The sequence below is a fragment of the Ptychodera flava genome, chromosome 21, assembly GCF_041260155.1.
Source record: "Ptychodera flava strain L36383 chromosome 21, AS_Pfla_20210202, whole genome shotgun sequence".
NCBI classification, from domain to species: Eukaryota; Metazoa; Hemichordata; class Enteropneusta; family Ptychoderidae; genus Ptychodera; species Ptychodera flava.
This window is the reverse complement of record NC_091948.1, coordinates 31,867,795-31,895,200: the sequence shown is the minus strand read 5'-3', so window position 1 is coordinate 31,895,200 and position 27,406 is coordinate 31,867,795. Positions and strand designations below refer to the sequence as shown.

The window sequence follows — 27,406 nt, the reverse complement described above, 5'->3', positions numbered from 1 at the left end:
TTGACTGGAAGGAGAACTCCACTAATGCGAGAACCTGGGATTGAAAAGTGCAGCTTTAAGTTGGAGCTACATGTTGCCACCAGTCTTTGTCAAAGTAATATTTCTCATCAAAGATGACAAGGAAACCTCCTTATACTTTATATTTTCAAAAAGCGGAGACTCTAAATTATAGTATGGTAGCAGTAGTTTACTCAAAGGATGAAGTGGTTGTATATTTGGGGTAAGAAAGCTAAATCTTGGTATTAATGACAAAAAACAACTTGACGCTATTTTCTAAAATGAAATACTTCATTTGAAAGAAGAGCATATGGAGCAAAAACGACTATTTTATTTTGCATTATCTATCCTCATTCTAAAATAGCAAGGGTTGAAAGACTGATACTAAAAAAAAAGATTAAAATAATGATTAGCAAAATTAAATGCCTTTTAATCAAAGTGTAAAAATTTTATTGCCAAACAAAATAGTCCTTTTGTTTGTTGCATTTGTAAAAGATCATATGAAAATTTCAGAAAATTTGACCCAGCCACAGTAAGGTTAAATTCTTTGGAAATTTTGAAATTGGGAGGAAAAAGAAGCAAGAAAATTTGGTGATTTTCACATATTTGCATAAATTTAACACTCTCTTATCATGCACCTTACGACTGCTTGACAAGCTAAAAGGTGAACCCAACCAATACTTTAATCTTGGGGTAACAAATTAATTAAAATCGAATCAATATTTGCAAAAAAGTGAATTTTGAGCAAAATATGCTGTATCAGGTGCAGCGCCCCCTTAATAAGGTACTTTGAAGAGCATCATTGAAGAAGTGGTATACCTACAAATTGATGACGTCAAAATCGCTGTACAAATACAGATGCCTTGTATTTGCAGCATTAACTAATAAGGTTAAAATAATATAAATTTCTACTTTCTTCCCATCACTTTCACAATTTCTGACTGCTTAGTTTTTGTGTCGGTAGCACTTGGGGACCAGATATTGGGGTTAGCTGACCAAATGTCAGAATGAAGCAAATGTCGGTGGACCATGGATGGACAGATGGATGGATGGACGGACAGACAGAAGATAACAGGCAATTAGCCCATCCGATAATAAGGTTCACATCACTGACTTCAGAGCTAAAACAATTCGGAAGTACACTTTTGCTGTTCATCTGATGAAGTTGTCTACCCTAACATCATGACCTTTATTTATTTCCCACATTTCAACATAAAAATAAACATCCGTACTAAGTGTGAAATCATGTACATATTCTGTCATTTGCATTTCAATGAGAATGGCATTCTGTTACCTGAATGTTGTCCTGTTATCAATTTTTCTTACATTTCAATTCAAGTAAATGGCATAATGCTTGTTTCTTGAATCATCACGATCTGTATGTGCATGAAATACTGCATTTTTGTACTTTTCCAAGGTGTTCCATTTTACAAGTGTGGCACCCTTTATCATTTAACCTGTTAAAAAGTGTAGGCATGGTCAAAATCAGCAAGCTTCAATTAGCACATTTACATGAACCAACTTTGGTTTGAAAATAAAATCATGAAAATAATGCATGAAATTTGCAGCTTTTGTGGATTTAATCTATAACACGATTGGAACTAATTTGAGATAGTTGGATGGTGAAGTAATGTCGATTTAATCTACAAATATAATCTCATCTGCTTTTCTTTTTATATTACACACTTGTTTTTATGAGTAATTTGCGATATTGCAACATTTAGCTATATGGCACCTAACACTTTTGAGAAATTTGCAAAATATGAAAATCCAATTATCCCAAATTAGTTCCAATTGTGTTCTATACGAACAAGTATTGCTTACTCACATATTGGAGTACACATATCCCTGAGAGTACGAGATATAATAAGGTACCCCAGCTACATGATTCTGTTTATGTACTGTAAAGGTACACAAATGTCAAAACATTTATCTTTACAAGTTAATAGTTACTTGCAAGTGAAAACTTGTTTTGAGTTTGTAACAATTATCTTTGGATGATTGAAAGCTCTGCCATGTCTCCTGAATAGTTTGAATTCCAATTTTCGACGTGCCCTTTACTTTGTTCATCTCTGTATTCTTGGTTTTCACAGGAGCCATGAGTAGTACTGGGTTATCATGTTCACCCTCAGTAAGGTCTCCCTCTCAGGTTACTCCACATACTTACGACTTCTGAGACAGGCTTATAGTAACCTAATGAAAGAGATAGGTCATTCTTGTAAATAACATTACACAGACAACCTACTTTAAACATAGGGCCAAAGTCCCTGAAGCTACTATAGACATAGATACAAAATTAAGTATTTCCTGACTGTATGAAATTATCTCACTAAGGTCATCCTAGGGACTTGTAAACCAAATATTAAAGCTGTCTGACCAGCGGTTTTGAAAGAACAGTTGACAGAGCTCTGCTGTGTTATGTAGAGAATAACCTTTTGTGACACATGTATTGATGAAGAAGGTGGATATCTTTGATTAACATTGTAAGTGAGTTCTGTTGAGTAAGTTGAGACTGTACATACTCAGAGAAAGCACAGAAGAGACAAATGTTTGAAACTTAAGAAGTTCAAGGTCATCAAAAGCATTATAAGGAATCATGTAACTTTCATTGCACTGTTTACACAGATTGCATAATTGCTATAAATAGCATATGAGGAATTTACAGCCCAGCTTTACCATAAAAACCCTATCACTTTGACCACTCTTTTAATTGACCACTCTATTTTTTTCCTCAAAAGTGATTTTATTTTATCCTTACCAAGTCAACCATAAATGGAAATTAGAACTTTCTCTATCTCTATCTCTATTGACTATTTTGAGCAATTTCTTTTAGATAACATACAGGGCACAATAAATGACGGTTCAGAATATGTCAAAGTTGGGATTCAGGAAAGTTGCCTTTACATGTTTTAATCCTCCAAGATGGTAAGCATTTCACTATGAACTGTCAAAAAAAGTTGAACTTTCTGATAATTCTACACTAAAATTATTTTGGCTTTGATGATTTCCTAATTAATTCAATTATTTAAAATCATATTAATTATTTTTTTCTGGGTGAATTGATAGGGTTTATACAGTACAAGAATTACATACAATGTAAGTCAAGTTTTGACCAAAAATGACAAAAAAATTCCTTAAAAATACAGATTTGCATATTTCATCACAATTTGAACAAGTCTAAGTTGGGTTACCCTAGGGACCTGTATACCAAATAACAAAGCTGTCTGACCAGCGGTTATGAAGAAGAAGATTTTTTACCAAAAACACCTTTTTTGGCATTAATTTGCCTATTTTCAACAATATCAAAAAATTAAAAAAATAGTTTCTCAAAATCATATTTTTCATCTACACAACAAATATCAAATCAGTAAGTACTGCGGTTCTCAAGATATTTGAGTGGACAGACGCCTCACAAACGGACATACATACATACATACATACATACATACATACATACAGACTGACGACGGACGCCGGACGGATACCCATCCAATAGCTTCTATAGACTATAGTCTATAGTAGCTAAAAATGCTTTTCTGAATAAGAGATGAAATGAATTACAAACTCTCAAAACAAATTAATGTCCATGACACTGTATTCCCTTTGATTACAATTTGAGAGGACTTTCTGCACATGGAGATCGCAGACGAAAAACAATCAATACTGATTATTCTGAAATATCAGTCATTACAAATTTTCGTAGGGAATGATATATTGTATGGTCTTAATTGCTGGTATTTTATGAGTAAACAGAAATGCTTCCATCACACATGTCCATGCACTGTCCAAGTCTTTTTACTTGCTTTCAGGTGTAGTTGTTTTGACTACATCTGTCCTGCTGCGAGACAATGTTTCAACTATAGCAGAGTTGATTTCTCTGTGGTCAACTTGAATTACTGCTCAGCTGATAATTACACCTGACAGTGTTGACAACATCTCAATTTAGACAATATGTCTACTTCGTGTAAATGCCAATGCTTCAAAGCAAACCACTGTAAATGGTGTGGATCAATGTATCAATAGTACTTTCTGAAAAGATTGGTTTCATTATTGGTGATAACAATAAAGATACAATTAATCCTATTGGTACAAACAACATTATTTACCTGTAAACTCCTAGGTAATTATGCATACAAATGCTTGTAAAGATATGTTGCCCACAGTGAAAAAGTTAAAATACTATGTGCAGAGAATGTGTTAAAAAGTGATTATGACTGATTTTACTGCTTTGTAATATTTAATGTTGGAAATTGAATTCTAGACAATATTTTTAGTGGCAAATCTGAGGAGGCATCATGGACCAGTGGCTAGAGCAGTGGAGGCACGATCACAGAATGGTGAGTTTGATTATTTCTCGCCACCCAGGGATGGGTACCTGGTAGGACATTGGTTGTAATGTGTGCGTTTAGCTCTGCTGCACAGATTGGCTGCACATGTGATCAGTTGTTTGCTCCCCAGGAGTTGAGTGGTATCATATTAGGTCCAGTGACCAGGGGTAATAATTGTAAAGCGCCTTGATCACATGTACTAGTGGATATGTGTGCTATATAAGAGCCCATTATTATCAAGAACCAATTATTAAATTTTAGAATTGCTTCTGAAGATTATTCAGTAACCAGCAAGTGCCTTTACATGATAAGGTATTGCCTACGCATATGAAAAAATGTATTCAATGACCTTTGCAGGCTCATTGAACTGCTATTTACTTACCGTTTTTATTTCAGTGTATTCCTGTAAACCATACTCTCCTCTGTAAAAGTGTAAAAAAAGTCATTGCTTATAACACAGTGCCCACTCGCACCATTAATTGTGATGCACTTGCACACTACAATACAATTTCTGTGTGTCAAGTTTGAATTAAATCTGTTCAAGGATAGTTGAGTTATGGTTTCAAGAACATGATGCAATTGCAACAAAATGGCTGCCGGGCAGCGATATTGGATCGTATCGTCATGAAACAAAATAATTAATTTCAATTTTTGAATGTATTTAGTAATATTTCTAAGGTGCCTTTAAAGCAGGCTAAATAGCTGTAAAACTTATAACGATTTTCTCACTATCTTTGGGTTGCAAGTCACCTGCAAGTTCTTGTTCTACTTCCCAAAATATTTCAAAAACACCTACTATTTACTTGTCAACAGTCAAAAATTTCACTGTTATTGTTTACATTTGAATTCTAGTCTGGACCAGAATTCACATGTCAACAATAACAATGCAGTCTATACATGTACGGACTGAGTTGACGAGCTGAATAGAGTGTACCGTTATCTTAATATGTTTTGGGGAGAAGAACAACACACTGTAGATAGAGTGTACTGTTATCTTAATATGTTTTTGGGAGAAGAACAAGACACTGTAGTTGATATCAAAAGTTACAGCTACTGGCCTTTTCACTATGGGGTATCATGTGCGAGATAAAGGAGCTTGAATTTGGCTTACATCTATGAGAGAAATGATCTAGTGCAAGTACGTAACAGTGGGATGGTAGCATGGTCTGAGTCAAGAGAATGGATTACTTTTCACTAACGTTCCTTCTGCAGAATATTAAGATATAGTCTCTTTGTCATATACAGGCTTGTCAGTTTAGCATACACGATGGTTGTGAATACATAGTTGTGAACTGTTGGCAAAAGTAATCCACATCACCTTTTGTCCCATACCCATGAAAAGTAAATACAACTAGTACACTTTTATTAATACTTTTCTAACCTTTGTACACCCTTTCTCTGTACATAGCTCAAGCATTGCCATACTTAACAATGGGACTGAACAATGGGACTGAACTAATCGACGATGGTGAAAGGTTTAAAACATTTTACATACTTCACATTCACCGTTTTGCTATCTGATTGTTATCATTTTGCCTTCATGATATCTGATTTCATAAACATTTTGTCTGATTTTCCATCTACTATTTATCTGCATTATGTATATTCCCATTTATCATTTCAACCACTTTCTCCTCTATCATGTCATAAAGTATACTCAAAACAAACACACCCTAATAACAAGATTAAGGCAAGACCTACTGCCAACAAGATGTAGCTATCTACTTTCAATACATATTTCAATTGTTGTTCATACTCAAACAATACTAGAAAACCTTCTGTATATTAAAAACTGCAAATTAAAATACAGTGCATTTCACTTCGGTGCCACAACTCAGTGTATGAAGCAGACACATTCCATCTACAGAACAAACAATTAGTTCGTGCCTAACAGACACATTTAAAAGTCACTGACTCATTAATTACAGTAAACCAGCATGTGGCAGCTCTTTCTAGACAGAGAGCTGATCAGTTGATTACACTTTATCTACAATGTAGCTGGTTTTACAGTTTTAAGTTGAAAGCTTAAACAATGAAAATGTATGGTTTTTGATTTTGTTTCAGCTGAGAAAACTTCTTCAGCTCTTCAACTCTCAGCTGACATTGTACAAACAGTCACATTGTAGATCAAGTCTAGTCAACTGTTTATCTCTCAGTCTAGACAGCGGCTGCCCCATGCAGTTTACTGTAATTAATTATGAGTTGGTGACTGAGAAATGTGTTGTGATACCCCAAGCTAGCCATTTGTTTGGCACATGCAATGTGTCCATCTCATTCTCTGACTTGTGGCACCACAGTGAAATGCACTGTATATGGAGTTAACATATGAGCATTGAAAGTATTACTATTTTCCATAATACTTACAGTTCTCTACCATTTCCAGACATTTTGTAGCCACCAAATGGTGTGCTAGCTCCACAAGTATTGTAAGTGTTCACCCTAAACAAAACATAATGATATAATCATTCTATGAATATTATAAAGCATACTTAGATATAATTTACCAAAACATGGTTAACTAGAAAGCATTTGCAAGCAAAAGCGAAGTTCCAGAGACAAGAGCAGCGGAAGACAAAATAATGTGTGATGAAGATTGGTGCTGAATGAAAGAGTGCTTGGGATTTTAATATGCAAACATGTACCTATAGTGAGGGCTAATAGCAGTAACAACAGAATACAACTAAAAAAAAAGCAAGGCAGTCCAGGGAATTACAGTACACAGATTACAAATGCCTACATGTACGGTAAAAACGCAACAGATACATACGGGGTGACAAAGCACGGAAATGTATATCAGACCTCTTGGTATACACTTTTTAAAAGTTAAAAATTTAAATTTTACAAAACAGTTTACAGTGTTTTTAGAATGCTCTGTACTTAGATTGGGTAACATGATTGTGTGCAATACGCCATCAAGCCCAAACACACTCAGCTAAGAACAGAAATTAAACTTTTACATTGCAGCACCTATATTTTACCAGCATTATATTTATAAAATCAGACATTTTAAATTACTGGCAGTCTTCAGTTCTTCTTTCAAATAGTCTTTGACTTAACCTCTTCATGAGATACATTCCTCAAAAATATTATCAGATCATATCAAGTTTTCCCTTTGCTGTAAGGTCTATATCCATTTATATCTTTGTCATTGGACTCTGTATTGCTGACAGTACCTGGTATTAGATGCTGCCATCCACTGATACATAAGCATACTGTCCTATGACAGACACAGGTTACAGAAGCAAGTACATATAAGCTTTATTGCATGCACAAGCCAAGTTTGTTGTCTCCGAACAAAAATACGGGATTTATTCTCTGGTCGTTCTACGTCACAACAACCCGCGTCTACGTCATCAATTTTGGTGTGTCGGACCTTTTTTTGCATCGGTCTTCGGAGTGCTCGTAAATGTAAACAAACAACATGGCGGCCGATATTTCTCCCACAATTAAAATGTGTCTGACGTGAAAATATCACAAACATTAGTCATGATTATTAGAGTCTGACAATACATCAACTAGGCAAATTTTTGAGACCTCGTGTTTTAGTTTAGTTGCCGATATGCATGGGGGTTCGTAGTCGTATGGACCCCGCCGACGCCTGAACTTTCAACGCACTGTACTGTGTACTTTCATAGCTAGACTAGACCACGTTAGACATATAGTTTCAACTGCAACAAGGGGGTCAAGTGCGATGTCCGTGCCTCCAAAAGTCATGTAATGAAATCGATATTTTCACAGACTACAACATTAATAATCCGAACAATCTAAACACAAGAGTGTACCGCCTGTATATTCCGAAGGAATGAATAATTTGCAGAAAGAATGAATTCAAAGCTGGTCGCGTTACCGTGGGTTCCGTAAGCACTGCAAACAGGGTCAGACATTTACAGTGTTCGCGCTGTCGAGATTCAGTTGATATTTGTTCCCGAAAAATAGCGTATCTTCGTCTGTGATAAATTTCTAGGCCTATGCTATCTTTGAAATAGAGTATAACTTTGCGGAAGGTACGTGTAGACCGAGAGGTCCTCTGGCATTTGCTCCATACACTAATGAATGTGAATGCCGTGTTCCTCGCTCATGCACGCAACGGACAACTGGAAATGATTGACAACTTGCGCACGGCGTACTGATATTATTCCTAAAGTAGTTCAAAAGTTTAAACGCGGTATCGTCATGGAAAACTTCTTTTATTTTGCAAAAAATAACGAATTCTTGGCTTGTGCATGTGATAAGTATATTATTCCCTAATATTTTTCTTCATTCAGCTTGGAAAATACTCGTTGTGAAGGCTTGTAAATCTGTAATACAACCACACTTACCATACAGTTCCGGCCTGTAGAGCATTGGAAATGGTGAGAGCTTTATCAATATCTTTTGTGAAGACTGCCGCTGCAAGGCCATAGTGAGTATTATTAGCTCTCTCGATAACCTCTTCTATGCTTTTGAATTTAAAAATGCACTGAACTGGACCAAATATCTGTAATAAACATAGAGTCTGTCTGACATTGCTGAATTCTGAAGAAGGAACTTTCATGTATTTCAATATAAATGTCATCATTACTATATGTATCAAATGAGTAAATGATCTCCAATCTTTGATGTAAATCTTTTCATTTTCAGTTTTTCTGTATTTGAGTTATCAAGAGAATACAAAAGCCATTTGTTTGTAACCTGACTGAAAATATAGGAAAATGAGGTGACATGGTGCATCTACTTTGACCAGAATTGATACATTTATGCAGAACGCATGCTGTACCAACTTTGCCCACTGCTCAGACAGGCATATACAGACAAACGTAAAGATGTGTCAAGGTTTTTTTTGTGCTGGCAAACCAGATTTCAAGACAGCAGTACTGATGCATGTCTCCCTTTAAAATTAAAGAAAACTTAAAATATCGCAACCCTAACAGTACTTAAAATAAATTTCCTTAAAAGGCGCCATTGATAGAGTAATTTTGACTGAAAACCTCGCAGTGTTTTGACAAGAAATGAGAACACTGAGTTGGGTGATGGATTTTACATACAAAGCTATCTTATCCCCTTTTGAACAATGACAATGAGTGTGCAGTTCAGTTTCTTAGCATTTCAGCAGAATAAGTTGTTAAGAGGGAGCAGTTTTTCCCCTACATCCTTGCTATTTCACTACATTCAGTGTATTCCTTTACCTCCTCTTTGGCAATTCTCATTTCATCTTTCACATTAAAAAAGACAGTCGGTTGGATGAAGTATCCTTTGTCTCCATAACGACTGCCTCCACATCCCAGTTCTGCACCTTCTTTTTTTCCACTTTCAATTAAATCCATGATTTTGTCAAATTGTACTTGGCTAATCTGTAAGGGAGAGAGAGAGCATCCCCAGTTAATGAATCTTTTTAAATATTTCATAATAATTAGCATTGAAAAGGGTGGGCCCACCATTAGAAAAGTTTTAAGTGGGGGTGTTCATCTCTGGATAAGGGTAGACTTATATTGGTTATCCTGAAACAAACACAGTACCATATATCAGTATAAGTAGAAATTTTACTGAGTCTACTAGTCTTTATGTTGCGACTCACAAAGCATCTAGTACACTATCTGTAAGACGCAACTATGAAAAGCTTATACAGCACATCAGTAATCGCCATCTATTCAAGTCCAGTGGAAGTACAGATGAGATGTAATACTTAATGATTGTAGAACCATAAGCATTACATCTCATCAGAAACAATCTTTACTGCCACTGGAAATCAGCAGGCATAATTGCACATTTTCATAAGGTAGCATGTGCCTCTGGGACAGATATTAGGATTCTCAAATTTTCATAATTCTTTCCTCATGTACCACTTGTGGGGGGGGGGGGGCTCATTTTAGAAGTCTTAGAGTGAGAAAGATATTTACCATCTTACTTTTCTGATAATTAAATTTTTATTTTTCCCCATCTAAGGGTTTGCACAGGGATGGAGGCCTATTTTGAATTTAAACTAGCAGTAAAAGTTAGAAAATTTGTTTCTCTAGTATCAAAATTTGCACAGTAAGCCACGATTTTTATTCTTGATTTGGTGAGAGAATGGTTGAAAGTTTCATTGAGGAAAGTTTGAGCAAAAGTTTAAGTCTTTCACTTCCGAGGTGCATACTACCATAAGCACAACTGTCTTTCCATTCATCTGTGCATATCATATTTAGGGTTTTTATTCCCTTAGGGGGCTATTACAAACCTAGAATCCAGACATGGACAGTACTTACTAATAACCATTCAGTAGCAAAACTTCAAAACTTCAAAATGTCAAATGAAAACTGTAGCATTTCAGACAGTATCAGATGGAAAGGAAATTAAATTGTCTCAGGCTTACCTGAGGACCAGATTCAGCATTGGTATTGGCCAGGGGGTTGTCCACAGTTCTGTTCATGGCTCTTTCTATACTGCGTTTCACAAATTCATCATAGATTTCCTCTTGGACAAATGTGCGAGATCCAGCACAACAACACTGACCCATGTTAAAGAACAAAGCCTCGTGGCCCATCAAAACAGCCGTATCCACTGATATCAAAGAGGAAAAATAAAGGATGATTAGTGTCGACACTATACTGAATGATATCGATGACAAGGTCACGGCCAGATCAACTCCTTAAAGGAAGTATGGTTGCAAAAATTGGCACAGATTGAAAAAATGCAAAATATACTTCTGAAATCAACCATTCAAACACTCATATTTGGCATAGGAAAAGCTGAGAGTTTTTTTGTTTCTGATATTTTTCTTTAGAGTACCAAAATATCATAAACAATAAAACATTGCTCATTTGTTTCATTTTGTTATATTTAGTAAGATCACTGCAAGGACCAAATGTCACAGTTACTTATTGTCAACCAACAAATTTTTGACTGAAACTTGCAAAAGTACCCTAAAAAATCAAAATATTGCTCATTTTACATCACAAATTCAATAAATCAATGTGGTAACATCCCTAGGAATTTGCAAACTGACTTTCGTAGCAGACTGTTGAATAAATGTAAGGTGATTTTGCTGAAAATTCTGGAAAAACATGAAAACTGCATCTAATTGAAATTAAAGTAATATATCATTTGCAATCAACAAATATCATCAAGCCTTATTGAAGGTAACTGGATGCAAAATACATGTAGGAAGCTGGACCCATAGTTTGTATGTTTTGGACTTGGACTATTTTCACATTTTTGAAATTAATTTGCAAACTTTCTTGGACCAATGTAATCATTTGAAATGAATAAGAACTGTATCCCATTTTAAGCATCTTCACAGAAAATGTTAAGGTGATTCATGCAGTCTTTTTGAAATTGACGGAAATTCATACACACAATAAATACTGCATGGATGACAGTCCCTTTGGACTAAATCCTCTCATTGCTATATATACATTTGGCAAAATGGGAGATGAAATCGTTATCTGTCTAGCACCTGTACATGCTCTGATTTTGACATTTTGAGAGTTCAACACTCTCTTGTTAGTGGTAGCTGTTGCACAGATTGTGGGTTGAACATGTTGGCCGGCCCATAGACTTGTGAACCTTGCAATGTTTGGGTTGCTATAAATTATTCATAATGACGTCAGGCATAACAGCAGGCAGAGTTCCCTGAGAGTTTGTGGAGGCACCGTGTTGCAATCATTGAATTATCTGCCGTTGTTCTATATTACACTGATTACCAAACTTATTTCAAGAATCTTCAATGTTGCAACTTTCTAACTTATCTTTTCCTAATCTGGTACATTGTCAACTTGATTGAGTGGCACTGAAAACAAACATTGTCATGGTAAGTGGAGGCACGGGCCGTGATTGAGGCCTACTATACAACTACATTGTGTAGTATGAGTGTTTTGTCGGTGCTGGCCTAATTTCTTGATCATTTTCTGCATGGTTATGTTTATTCCAGATCATACCAAGACAAGAAAACCTCCCTTATAAACTTTTAGAACTATTGGCTGGAAATCAAAATTATTTCATGTAATAAAATGGGTCACTTTGTGAGTCCGAGGTCCCTGTCAATCTGCTTATGTCAACAAACATCCAGATCGCTGGTAACACGAGAGGGTGTTTGCAATGTACACCAGTTACTGGGCCAACCAGTAACTACTGCCGAGAAAGCCATGAGACTGGAGCCAGTGATGTTTTAGACCACAGAGGACATGAATCTTTCAAAACTTTTGAAATAGGAACTAAACTTTTATCTATGAAATCTAGCATTAGATATCTATGAATTTACATTGCAACCATTGTTGATGTATTGGCCGAGTTTGGTGTTCAAAGGTAAGAAGTGAGCAGATATTTGTTTCTTGATGAAGAGTGGTAAAGCAGTTGAGAATATACCGGTACACCAACATACAGTCATATAACATACATAAACTATCAGAAAGTAAAGCAACAGATGTTACAGAAGCATCACTTACGATCCTCTGTGTCTGCAAATACAATATTTGGACTCTTGCCACCAAGTTCTAATGTCACACGTTTTAAATTGCTTTTTGCAGATGCTATCTTCACCAGTTTGCCAACCTACAAGAATGAAAGACGCTTTAATTAATAATACATTTTAATTTTCTAGTAATGAGGAACATGTACAACTTATCTGTGACACAAAAATGTATCTCGATACACCTACTCCCGAATAAAATGTCACAGTCTGACTATGACAGTGTTAAATCGAAAATGGCCATGGTAAAAACAAATAGTGGGCAAATGCAAGCACAGGAATACATATAATTCTATCTACATTTGTGCATGTGGTCCTATTTGAACTGTGGTCAATTTTAATTCTGAGTTTGACCCATTAACTGCAGCCACATTACAACTACAGACATAATTATATTATTAAGCATACCTGGAAACATCAGTTATCACACATGTATAGAAGAAACATTTGTGATGGAACAGTCACATGTATATTTAGTATTTGAAGCTGTCTCAGATAATCAGTATACTACATGTAAGTTTTGTCAAAGATTTTATCAAAATTGCATTTGTCATTACATAATAACTTATATGTAGTCTGTACAGCATAGGTTTTAGTGAAAATGGCAAATTTCACTGACTGTGATGCCACCTTTTCTCAATCACTTTGTTGACGTTGACATTTTTGCATCTCAAGAGTCATATAAAATATGTGGTGAATGTTGGGATCAGCTGCTTTGTTTGAAATGACAGACCTGAAGGGCCTTCTCAGTGGGCTAATTTACAGTCACCAAAAGGGTAACAAAAAGCAAATTATAACCACTGGCTTTTAAGCCAGTTAAGTTTCTTTTGTTTTTAGCACAACAACTGTGGGACTCACCTTCTTTGACCTTCATGACTGATACAATATATTTACTTTACAGTGAACTATAGAGTAGCTGCATTATTGAAAAAACATATTTGTCTGGTAATCTAAAAATCAAAATTACAGATCTTGGGAATGAAGGGGACTTTTATGTTATACGACTGAAAAACAAAACAGACTTACTCCTGAAAGGTCTGTTTAGTGTCATCCGTTAACAAATGCTCAGTAAACTTGCTGTAGCTGGGCTAACAGAAAATATATCCGCTAGCAAATGCAAGACAAGCCTGCAATCAGCAAGCTACCATGAAAGACATGTGCTTGCAAATGTCAGGCAAACTTGCAAACAGTGAGCTACGAGGAAAGACATAAGATAGCAAATATTTGCCAGGCAAACTTACAATCAGCAAGCTAACATGAAAGACATGTGCTTGCAAATGTCAGGCAAACTTGCAAACAGTGAGCTACCATGAAAGACATGTGCTTGCAAATGTCAGGCAAACTTGCAAACAGTGAGCTACGAGGAAAGACATAAGATAGCAAATATTTGCCAGGCAAACTTACAATCAGCAAGCAACCATGAAAGACATGTGCTTGCAAATGTCAGGCAAACTTGCAAACAGTGAGCTATGAGGAAAGACATCAGATAGCAAATATTTGCCAGGCAAAACTTACAATCAGCAAGCTACCATGAAAGACATGTGCTTGCAAATGTCAGGCAAACTTGCAAACAGTGAGCTATGAGGAAAGACATCAGATAGCAAATATTTGCCAGGCAAACTTGCAATCAGCAAACTACCATGAAAGACATGTGCTTGCAAATGTCAGGCAAACTTGCAAACAGTGAGCTACGAGGAAAGACATAAGATAGCAAATATTTGCCAGGCAAACTTACAATCAGCAAGCTACCGTGAAAGACATGTGCTTGCAAATGTCAGGCAAACTTGCAAACAGTGAGCTATGAGGAAAGACATCAGATAGCAAATATTTGCCAGGCAAAACTTACAATCAGCAAGCTACCATGAAAGACATGTGCTTGCAAATGTCAGGCAAAATTGCAAACAGTGAGCTACTATGAAAGACATGATAGCAAATATTTGCCAGGCAAAACTTACAATCAGCAAGCTACCATGAAAGACATGTGCTTGCAAATGTCAGGCAAACTTGCAAACAGTGAGCTATGAGGAAAGACATCAGATAGAAAATATTTGCCAGGCAAACTTGCAACCAACAGGATACCATGACAGACATGACGGGCAAACTTGCAACCAGCAAGCTACCATGAAAGACATCTGCTAGCAACTGCAAAGCAAACTTGCAACCAGTGAGCTACCAGGAAAGAATAGGAAGGAAATCTGCTGGCAACCAAGCGACAAAATTGCTTTAACCATCACTATCCTCAAAAGAGGAAACATATGTCCAGTGTTCCAGCTTCATTCCCTCTTTTGCTCCATCAAGACACTGACGGAAGAAGCTTATCACCCTGCTCATAAGACGAACAAGAATAGATATAACGACACAGCAAATCACAGGCAGTGTTCGGTACATCCTTTCAAAAATTACTGCAATTCCTTCACACTGGCCTTGATGAATTTTTTTTCAAACTTACTGGCCATGGGATAAGTGAGTTTTAAATTTTACTTGCCTAAAAGGAAAAATTGCTTGCCCTCAATTTCAAATAATTGTACCTGGTCCATTAATTTGTATTTTAAACCAAGAGTTACATGCATATTGAAGTGAAGTCAAAGATGTAAAAAGTAGATTCAAACATGAACTACATCGTGTTAGAATGAAGGACTACAATCAAATCTAAAATGTAGCAGAAGAAATGTGAGAACACTTTTGTCTTTTCTGTAGATTTTGGCATTTGCGTACAACTTCTTTGCATTTGGAATTTTTCTACAACCTCATCAAAAATAAAATCTTTACATAAGAAAGCATTAAAGTTTTGTTCTCATTACTCTTCAGTGCAGATTTCCCCTCGACAGTTACTGTATGTTAGAGCCGATGTCTAACAACCAAGGTCACGTAATTTGCAACTCTGCATCTCGCGCACCACATACAGTAGTTGCAATAATTGTAGCCTCCTTGGTCTGCTGAGCCCAAGCTTCATAAACGGCCCTATACACTTACAGTTGGAACAAGTCATCGTTGATGACACAGTCCCCACTTGTTACAGGTCCTCAGAGAGGATAGAGTCCTCTTCATTAGGTCTGTGATAAAAATACTTTAAAATGAATTCGCTTGATACATGTCTGAGTTATGGTTCAGGACATGAAAAAATCGTAAAAAATGGTCGCACAGTGGCCATATTGGATCGCATCACAAAACAAATTGATGTGCATAGCTATGACATTGGTCGATGTCCTTGTACCAACTTTGAATAAAATCGGTTGAAACATGCGGATATGCCTGAGAAATGGCTCTGTACATGAAAAAATCGTAATAAATGGCCGCCTGGCGCCATATTGGATCGTATCACAAACAGATTGACGTGCATATGTATGACATAGGTCAATGTCCTTGTACCAACTTTGAATAAAATCGGTTGAGATATGCCCGAGTTATGGCTCTGTACATGAAAAAATCGTAATAAAATGGCCGCAGAGCGGCCATTTTGGATCGTATCACAAAACAAATTGACGTGCACAGCTATGACATTTGTCAATAACCTTGTACCAACTTTGAATAAAATCAGTTGAAACGTGCCTGAGTAATGGCTCTGTACATGAAAAAAATTGTAATAAAATGGCCGCCTGGCGGCCATATTGGATCGTATCACAAAACAAATTGACGTGCATATCTATGACATTGGTCAATGTCCTTGTACCAACTTTGAATAAAATCGGTTGGAACATGCCTGAGTTATGGCTCTGTACATGAAAAAATCGTAATAAAATGGCCGCCTGGCGGCCATATTGGATCGCATCACAAAACAAATTGACGTGCATCTGTATGACATATGAAGTAATCCTTGTACCAAGTTTGAATGAAATCGCTCCAGGCATCTCTGAGATATCTGCGTGAACGGACGGGACGGACGCACGCACGGACATGACCGAACCTATAAGTCCCCCCGTGGGGACTAACAAAACGTGCATGTTTGTACCATATTTCGAACAGTTGATCATAGATGACTGAATTCCACATCAAGAGACATTTCGTTCATCGATACAAATAATAAAAAACTTCAAAGATTTATTGCCAAAAATTCAATTCATCAAATCGTAAGCAGATAGGCGTAGCAAATTCGTCTCGGCCAGCCGATGTTTCAACACTTTATCAGTTCGAGCCTAGCACCTGCCTGTTCGTAAGATCACATTTCGTTTCGAGATACGGTTAGACTTTTTGAAACTACCGTAGGAGCAAAAATAATAAACTCACAACATGTAATTGATCGTTTATTTTAAGGAGTACGCTAATTGAAAATCGTAAATAGAAAACATCGGACGGACACCACCACATGCATGTGCTGAACAGAACTTTACCCTGACCTCATGCACTGACACCTTTGACCTATTGCGTGAATTGACCAATCACAGCCAGCGGAACTTTAGGGACTTTCCCTTCACTCATTGTCTGACCTTTGCGGCCATGCTATGGGGAGCTAGCTGCTGCTGGGGAGCGCAACGAAGTATCGTGGTGATTATCTATACACGAAATACGAACATTTATTGCTATCGTATTGTTTGGCAAAAGACGGTATGGCAAATACGCTAAATTTCAAAACTTGTAGATCTCCATTAATTTATACTGTACAGTTTCGACTGTCAGTATCGACGCAACATGGCCATGAGTCGATATCACAAAGTATGTGTTGTCTGCAGCGCTCGCGTGAATCAAAAAAACATTGGCATAAAATTCGCATAACATTGCATTAATTGAAGAGACGACAGGGTCAAAATAAATCGCAATCGAATGTTCAAGACATTGTGACGCTTTTATTAGAAATTGATCCTGAGAATATTCCTGTCTTCGTGGCTCAAGATCTGTCTAAGCTACCTCCAGTTGATTATAATTACATCATTGTATCAACCTTGTTATCAAAGATAAATCGAATGCAAGTCGAGTTTGATGGACTCAAAGAAGATGTCAATAATATGTCCAGTCTTTATTTGCGAACGTCTGATGATATTCGGCAAATAAAGGACAAAGTCTGCAATCCTGTTCTTGGAAATTCAGTGCATCAAGCTATAGCAGTAGATACAGCGGACAATGCTTTCACTGTTGGAAATGTAAATTTGCATATGAATGGCTCTGGTAATGAAACGCCTGTTGAGGATCCACCTGTTGCAAATGTGAACTCTGATAATGCTCTCTTTGAAGATGACGCTGTACATGCCAGTGACAATCCAATTCCAAGGTGCGAGTCAAGGGAAAACTGTGACGAAAACAGTATCGATAATGCTGCGGCTGTCAACACAGATGATGGGTTTACCATGGTGTCGTACGTTCGACGTAAACGTAATCGATCAAGTTATGCCGAGGCAGTTGTCAACGGTAAACCCGATGACCAAGCACATAACTCAAAACCTAGCAGTAAGCTTGTGTCTTCCGGATCGTCAGCTGAGTCTGCACTTGCAGCATCAACAGGACGTCGCAAATATATAGTTGGCAGTAAGAAGCATTCAGGTCTTCCAGCTGTTTCGCAAAGTAAGTCACTGTTTGTCAGCAGACTGAAACCTGACACGAAACCCGTCCAAGTTGTCAGATATATTGCCGATACAGCTCAACTTGACGTGATGAACTGTGAACAGTTAGCAACGAAATATGGATCGTACGCGTCTTTTCGTGTAACTGTTAATGCGCGGAACTTTCAGAAACTGCTGAATCCCGATGTCTGGCCAGAAGGAGTGCTGATTCGAAAGTTCTATAAACCAAGAAACTAACCAATGAATCTGCGTATAGCGTCATATAATTGTCGCTCTGTCAAGAACTCGTTGAATGCAGTTCGTGATCTGTGTGATAGTCACGACATTTGTTTATTACAGGAACACTGGTTGACAAGTGATAACATATCCTTTCTACAAAAGATTCACCAGGATTTTGATTACTTTGGTGAATCTGCTGTTGATACTAGTGAGAGCTTATTATAGGTAGACCGTATGGCGGTCTTGCGTTTTTATGGCGCAAATCGATAAGTCATGCTGTTAAAGTCCGTTCCTTTAATGATAGCAGAATTTTAGGCATTGAGCTCAATATAGCCAATTGTCAAATGCTTATTATTAATGTGTATATGCCGACATGTAATAGTGAAAATCATGACGAATTTATAGAGCGATTAGCTAAGGCTCACGCCATTGTTCAATCTAGTGATTGTTATAGTTGTATGATGATCGGTGATTGGAATGCCGATACGGATTCACTATTTGGTACAACTCTGCAAAGTTTCTGTGATGAGTACGACTATCTTATCTCTGATAAGCTTTTACTGAGAGATATCCATTTACTTATGTCAGTGACGTACATGGTACCACTTCATGGCTTGACCACTGTATTTCGTCACTCTCTACTCACCAGTGTATTAATTCGATGTCTGTTTTATATGATGTTATATCTTCTGATCATTTCCCACTCAGCATAGTTCTCAATACTGGTACATTGCCGTCATGTGAAAATCTTAATAACACAATAAGCAGTACTCTGGGAAATCTGTAAATTGGTCTAAGGTGAACTGTAATCAATGTAATGAATATCGTAATATCTCTGACAAGCTTCTTGCTGAGATTCACATTCCAACTGATAGTCTTTGTTGTAAGGATGTTCATTGCCACAACACAAATCATGCTCGGTGTATTTCTCAGTTTTATGATGATATTATTGATAGCTTGTATTCAGCAGGTCTTCAGATTTCACCATGTATTCGTGATAATGTTGATCATACTGTGACAGGGTGGAATGATTACCTCAAAGACGTCCATTCTGTTGCTCGGGATGCATTTAAACTATGGCGTGAAAGTGGAAAACCGAGGAATGGGCCCCTTTTTGAATTCAAGCGTCGTACGCATGCGAGATTTAAATATGCTTTAAGAAGTTGCAGACGTAATGAGGAGCAAATCAAAGCTGATGCGGCTGCGAATAGTTTGTTTACTGGTAATTGTAATGCATTTTGGCAGTCCATCAACAGAATTAATGCAAAGACTCCGCCTAGACCCAACACTGTAGATGGCTGCAGTGGTGATGTCAATATCTCTGAAATGTGGCGGAACCATTTAGTGATCTCTTAAATGTGGTGCACTCGGTTAGAGACAAAGAATTCGTGTTGAATAAGGTTGACGATTGCAACCTTGATCAAATGAGTTTTGTATCACCTAGTGATGTTCGTAAAGCCATTGACAAGTTACAACAAGGTAAATCTGCTGGTCCAGATTCTCTCTCACCTGAGCATTTTTTATACGCTAGTAATAAGTTAATTGTACTTTTGAGCATGTGTCTCACTTCAATGCTTATTCATAATGTATGTCCTCCTAGATTTTCTGAAGTTTTGTTAGTGCCCATTGTTAAGGATAAGAACAAAAATGTAAGCGATAAGAACAACTATCGCCCGATTGCTCTGTCTACTATTACCTCGAAAGTTTTTGAATTAGTTATTTTGAATAAGATTGAGTCGTTCCTTGGATCTTCACCTTACCAATTTGGTTTTAAAACTTGTCATTCTACTGATATGTGTATGTTTGTCCTGAAAGAGGTCATTAGCTATTATAGAAGTCATGGTAGCAATGTTATCGTTACTTTTATGGATGCTTCTAAAGCTTTCGATCGTGTGAATCACTGGTCATTATTCAAGAAACTGATCAACCGTAATGTTCCTATTTGCTATGTGAGATACCTTTTAACCTGGTACAGAACGCAGGAAATCTCTGTTCGATGGGGCTCCTGTATTTCAACACATTTTACTGTTAAAAACGGTGTGAAGCAGTGTATATGGATCATCTTAGCCATAGATTGATTAATTCAAAGGTTGGTTGCAACATCGGTGGTATTTTTGTTAACCATCTGATGTATGCAGATGATATATGTCTGATAAGCCCGTCAGTGAAAGGAACTCAGATACTTTTAAATATATGTAGCAATTATGGCGATATTCATGATATTGTTTTCAATACAGAGAAAACTGTATGTATGTGTATAATTCTCAAGCGATGTATGATGGAACATATTCCGGCTGTTTATCTCAATGGAGTTAAACTGCGATTTGTTGAAAAGAAAAAGCACCTCGGCTATATGTTGGCAAATACCTTCAGTGACAATTCTGATATCGAGCGTCAGAGGAGATCTTTTTATATCTCCGCTAACATGCTTTTGAGAAAATTTTCTATGTGTTCTCAGAGTGTTAAATGTAAACTCTTTAAAGCATATTGCTATCAATTGTATGGTGGTAACTTATGGGTCAGCTATAATAAAAGCGCCCTGAAACAATTGAAAGTTGCTTACAATAATGCTGGTCGCATACTTCTACGATATGACAGACGCAGCAGTGCTAGTACTATGTTTGTATATAATAGGATTGACACTTTTGATGCTTTGCTTAGAAAGCAAATCAATAGTTTGATGAAAAGGGTTTCTATGAGTGAGAACCTAATTATACGTAAGGTGTATGATGTTGTGTACTTCACTTCTGACTTGAGGAAAAGATGGATAAATTCAGTCTTCTAATCTGTGTTCAGAAATATGTCTTTATGGTCTAACCCATAAATGAATATTTCTTGATGTAACCTTTTTTGTATCATTCTTTTTGCCAATCCTGTAACCATTTATATATATGGACATGCTCATTGTCCGAAATAAAGAATTAATAATAATAATAATAATTAGCATAAATTAACTACGACATTCGATTTCGCGGTGAAATCCGTTTATACGACCCCCACATCTTTTCTGTCACCTTTGGTTCTGAAAAGGGGGTTTTAGAATCCGAGGAATACGGTAACCCTTTGAGCACTGTAATTTTCTCCTGCCAAAATTTGAGTGCAAAATTTTACCAATTTTTATGAATTTTTCTGTAATTTTTTGATAATTTTAGACCAAAGTGACTTAATATTTCATTGGCTACACTTTTTTCTCAAAAATTCGGCAAAAATCTGAGAAAAATTGACTGGGTATATTTATAAAGGGGACAAAAATAGACTTTGGGGCTCAAAGGTTTAAAGACTTACAATGACTTCTAAGTGTGTACAGACCTAATAAAATACGTTTTCAAGCTTGAATTGTCCAGAACTTTGTTAATTCAACCGCTGGTGCACTTGCCTATCGGACGGGCAGAACATTGATTTTACTTGCTCAAACACAAAATTGACTGGCCACGGCGTTGGGGGATAGGAATTTTTGAGCCTTGCCTCCAAATTCCACAGACAAAATCACTAGGGATTATAAAGAAGTTACCTCAACAGATCCAGTGAAGGACAGTTTATCCACATCCATGTGTTCTGCAATGGCTGCACCAGCTGTCGAGCCATATCCTGGTAAAACGTTGACAACACCAGGAGGGAATCCAGCCTGCATAAGAAAAGGACAAAATAAACAAAATTTGTGTCTCTTTGTTCATGTGATATAAGTATCTAATGAAATATCAAGTTACAGCAATTCAATGGTCTCAGATAGTTTTCATTAATTCACTAATTGAGAAGAGAAAACATTTACAGGCAAAGTATTGATTATCATATTTGTACTTTTTTGAAGTGCATGACAAAGTTTATACTTAGCAATCCAAACTGTAAATTGATATGGAGACTTTAAAGAGATTAGAAGACTGGGTTGTCACTACATCAGAGTTGTAAATTGGTACTAGGTAGATGAGAAGACGCATAAATAAGTACACGCACACATACAGAGTGATGACGCATGAGACTCAATTTAACATTTGTTCCATTGGCAACCAGGGTCCAAAACCGTTGCAATCTTCCATTATTGGTGGGCAACTTTCTAATGTCCTGACTGGACTAACATTAAGATCTAGAGATTGATTTCCTGATGATATCACTCAAAGTCAAAAGTCAATCAGTAAATTTTCAAAACTAAAATGCAAGTACTCAAGAGTAGAGATACCTCTAAAACTAACGATGCCATGTAGAGGGCAGTTAGTGGGGTTTCTTCTGATGGTTTCAATATGAGAGTGTTTCCACATGCTAAAGCTGGGCCAAACTTCCATGATACAGTTTCCAAAGGGAAGTTCCATGGGATGATTTGACCACACACACCAATGGGTTCATGACGCGTGTAACAAAAATAGTTACCATCTGTCAAAAGATAAAACGGAAATTTATGAAGTAAATTTGAAATCACTAGCAGAAATCATTATGAATTTTCATGAAGCCCAAATCTCTCTCTCTCTCTCTCGCTCTCTCTCTCTGTCTCATACATGTACATCTCTTTTTTTCTCTTAATTTTGGACACATTTTCTCAACTAGGGTGATTTTCTCTCAACACGGTGTTATTTCCTTCACCCATGTGTTAACTTTCCTGACTAAGCTTTCTCTGATATAGACAAACATGGGGCCCGGGGCACCGACGTCCTTTGTGCCTCCTTACTGTTTATTATTTGCCATAAATGTGAAATCTGGCAAAAAGTCAAATTGTTTGGACATAAATGAAAGTTAATGTGAAAGTGAATCAAGAATAAGAGATGGAACTCAATAGGATCAACAATATCTAAAACAGGAAACGGTGAACTTATATGATACAGAAGGGGAGAAAATTTAGCCACAAACTATTGTAATATAATGGACAATGGCTAATCTAAACCAAATTACTTAAACTGGATTGTTGGCATTGATTACACATGTATTTATTGTCCATCAAATAGAAAATAAATTTGGGCCATTGACTAAAAAACTTTGCTTATTACACTCACCACACTTGTACTTAGTATTTGGAGTGTACACCTATCTACAATACAATGATAAAAAGTTTGGACTCTGAAGGTCAACAGTGCATCTTTAATGTATGAGACTAAATAAGCTTACCCCTCAAGTATAGGCCAAAAACAATATTTAATTTTGAATTATGTAGTGCAGGGAAGGACATAGAATATGGTGAAAAGCAAACTAAATATAAAAACTGAATATACAATTATATGGAAATGTTGTTTTACAGTCATGAGTATCTAGTGTGTGCCGAGAGACATATTAAAATTGGACAGTATCATCCTGACCAGAGTTTGTCTGAGTGGTTGTTTCCTTCTGATTTTCTGACACGGTGATAGGTACAAAATATTATGTTATTCACCATAGTTAAGCAACATAGCTTGCATTTTGTTCACAGTAGAACTGAGTTTTACATGTAAGATAACTTTCTCATAAACTGTAAATTCTGGCTTGTGGCAGCTCAAACGTCGCAATACTACATTTTTTGATATGATATGGAGTGACTTGCACACATATGCAATATGCAGTGACAGTCGATATATTCATAGTAAGAGTCTACTACATTCAAGCATAGTGATGTTGACAACTACATGCATGCCAGTGCACGATTTCAAAGTAGCCAGGAGGAAATTCTAATAGTCTTTTAGTGGAAATAGGCCCTATAGGTATTAAACCACAGTGAAACAAACAACATTAGTTATCGTGACCTTGCTAAAGTGCAATCTCGGATCATGTATGATCTGATGATCATGCCAAATTACCATGTCGGATTATGCCGTGATTCTGAAGTGCGCGTAAATCGGTCAACATAAGCACACATAGACTCTCGCCAGTCGCTTGTACTGCTTGGTCTCGTGTAGCTTTCGGTATTTATACAAGCTCGTGCCTTCGGCACTCGACCTTGCGCCTTCGGCGCTCGATCGCCTACGTTGGATTACTACCGCAAGTGACTCCGGATCCGGTCAAAAGAAGGCACGAGGACTGTCGACAGTCTAAAGCACACACTGTCTTCAACAATGATGCTTCGGCGCTCGATCGCCTACGTTGGATTACTACCGCAAGTGACTCCGGATCCGGTCAAAAGAAGGCACGAGGACTGTCGACATGCGACAGTCTAAAGCACACACTGTCTTCAACAATGATGTCAAAATCAATGCACAACTGTCGAAATTACCCAAAATAAGCAACAGAAAACTTAAAGTTATCGCTGTGTCGAAAGGACAGTACATCAACATAAAACGACGCTAGTTTGTTATGACATGGAGGTAGAAGGACAGAGCGAATTCTCTCGCTCTCACCCAGCTATTACTAACGGGCCGCCGGTGGGATTGCCTCGCTAAAGCAATGGATTCGCCGGTAACGAAGGAGCGTTTCGTGCCAAAAAAATACATGACAGCAACAAAAATACAATCACCGTGAACTTCATATTTACAAAACATCATCAAATAAATGCTAAAAGCTTCAAAACGTCAAAATTCGCACAAGACCGAGAAACAAGACAGCGTCGGTTTGATTTTTCAAAGTCCTTGCCAGGAGCTGGTCCTTGCAATACAACGCTAACTTGTTATATGCGCATGCGCATATTAAGGAGAGACCCATTTGATTTCGGGGGGGGGGGGGGGGGGGGGGGGGGGGGGGGGGTATGCAGGAAGTGGGTATGGGAACTTTTTTGTCAGAGAGACAGCATTTTTAATTTCAACTGTCACACCTGCATCAATTTTTTTATCAAATGGAGTAGCAGTGCAATTTTTCAAATTTAAGCCAGCGTCACATATCACAGGATGGTTTTATATATTCATTTTACATTCCAACGAATGAAAACAAAATGGAAAGTCTCGTATATACAACTTTAAATTATAGAACACTTTTTTGGCAAATCAACAGTGATCAGTACTATACCTGCTTTTCTTTATAACAGTCAATTCCTTTTAAGTTCTCAGGGGAGATGTTATCTTTTGTGGTCAGAGAAACAAGGCTCACACATTGTATTTCATTATATTTGTTGTTCCTCAATTTTTCATTGTCAACTTGTAATCTTTCTAACATATTTATATTGAGAGAATAATGTATTGGTGTTACCACTAGTTTATTGACTACTGTCTTGTGTTTTCAATTTTCACAATGTACAGAAGTCAAATAGTCCATCTAGATATTGCCTGTACCATTGAGATATTGCAACAGAAATCCAGAAATATGATTTCTTGGGTCAGAAAGGGAAGGAAAACATCGAGTGCACTGAGGTGTAAAGTAGTGAATGCTTATATCATAAGTGCTGGGAAAAAAAAACACATGAGAATTGCTTGTGGTAAAAACATTTGCGCTGCCTATGGCAGCATGCTAGCAAAGAACACATGAGAATGAATTTCCAAAATTTTGCTCATTTCAACTGCATTATGACAATTCCTTTTTTATTTATTTCTGTCTGTTATGAGAATTTTTTTTCTCAAGCCATTACAGGCTTATTTTTTTCTTTTATTTCACTTGGTGACATTTTTTTTCTCAAAATCCTCCATACCCCCCCACACAAATCAAGTGGTTCTCCCCTAAGTGAGTCCCTGACCTATGCGGGCCGGTGGATTACTTCCTCAGTAGAACTGATATGCCTGCCGGTACCATCATTCTTCAGTCGATCAAAGGCGCCTTTCGTACCAAAAATACACGACAGCCGCAAAAGTGCATCACTGTCAACGCCATAACTATAGAATATATTGAATGCACAGTGAAACGTTCACAAAGTAAAAAATGTGCCGACACCGAGAAACAAGATGGCGTCCGATTCGATTCTCAACTCAGATTTTGTCCCAGAGTTGTGAGCATGCGCAGACGGTAGCTTTAACGAAAGTGAGTCAAAATCAAGTAAATATAAAATAAAAATGGATAAAAATATTGTTTAAAAATAATACAAGGCATGTATCACCAAATTTTGAACATTTCTGACGGCATTTCAACTATACGAACACCCATGCCAAATATCACAATAATCAAATCAGTGGTTTTGAGGAAAAATTGAAAATAGTGGTTTTCACAAAAAAGCTAAAAAAGTGACTTTAAAATGATTCAATCAAAAAAGAAAAAAGACCGTTTGAGATACATGCCAAAATGACCACCAGACCAAATTTCAGAAAAAGTTACTGAAGCGTTTCTGAGATACCTGCGTCCACAGCATACGGCCCACTGTATGCAACAACAGAGGCCGCGTCATCACATTAGTACTTTGGGCCAAAGGCCCAAAGGACTAAAAACCTGTCATTTGTCATGTGAGGTGGCATTCTACTGAGAGGGAGAGCATAGAGTGCCCTGGAACGACAGATTTTTCAGTCTACCTCTGATACTAAGTGACGTACAGCCATACATGTATGGTGCTTGTATCCATATTTTTGCATACTTATCTGTAGCTGTTTACTAAGTTATCAGTGTTTTTGTGAAGGCCGGTACCCCGTTAAATGTTACCGGGGTTCCTCAGTCTTTTTACCGGGGTTCCCCTAGGTATATCAATGCAATGAGATTAGGGGACAGTAGCAATGTTACCGGGGTTCCCAAATCATTTACCGATATTCCCAAACCTTAGCAAAAACACTGGTTATGGCTACTAAACAAAACCCTTTTTAAACATATCTGCAAGCACAAGAGCAGTGTCAATGACGCCCTTATCTCACTTTGAGCCATTTTGATCACAACTGTTTGTGACACTTTTGCCATGATATTGTACAAGGACCCATTGCTTATCTTGCAAGCGAGACGTAGGATATTCAACTGAACTGGCGCACATTATGTGTCGCATCGTTAATATTTACCTTGTTTTGACAATTACCATACACAGATAATTTTGTCAGATTAACATAACTCACCAACAGGAATAGTTTTTCCATGAATTTTGTCAGCAAAGCCAGCATGATAACGCAGACAATTGGCTACTCCGTTTGTTTCCTCCAAGGCATCAAAATGTGGCATTCCAT

The 27,406-nt window shown here is 37.2% G+C and overlaps 1 protein-coding gene across 3 annotated transcripts in view; it reads right to left on the bottom strand.

Moving 5' to 3' along the window:
- Positions 1-1,127: 1,127 nt before the first annotated feature.
- Positions 1,128-27,406, bottom strand: part of LOC139122034 (aldehyde dehydrogenase 1A1-like) — a 32,443-nt gene continuing 6,164 nt past the window's right edge. For all 3 annotated transcript variants that reach the window (XM_070687398.1, XM_070687399.1, XM_070687400.1), the window contains 10 exons: positions 27,299-27,406; positions 22,633-22,823; positions 21,970-22,083; positions 12,725-12,830; positions 10,654-10,841; positions 9,491-9,655; positions 8,645-8,802; positions 6,690-6,764; positions 4,708-4,747; positions 1,128-2,190 (listed from right to left, as the gene is read on the bottom strand). The exon at positions 27,299-27,406 is cut by the window's right edge and continues 19 nt beyond it. In XM_070687398.1, the coding sequence (XP_070543499.1) occupies positions 2,161-2,190; positions 4,708-4,747; positions 6,690-6,764; positions 8,645-8,802; positions 9,491-9,655; positions 10,654-10,841; positions 12,725-12,830; positions 21,970-22,083; positions 22,633-22,823; positions 27,299-27,406 (1,175 nt within the window). In that variant the 3' untranslated portion in view covers positions 1,128-2,160. The remainder of the gene's footprint in view (positions 2,191-4,707; positions 4,748-6,689; positions 6,765-8,644; positions 8,803-9,490; positions 9,656-10,653; positions 10,842-12,724; positions 12,831-21,969; positions 22,084-22,632; positions 22,824-27,298) is intronic.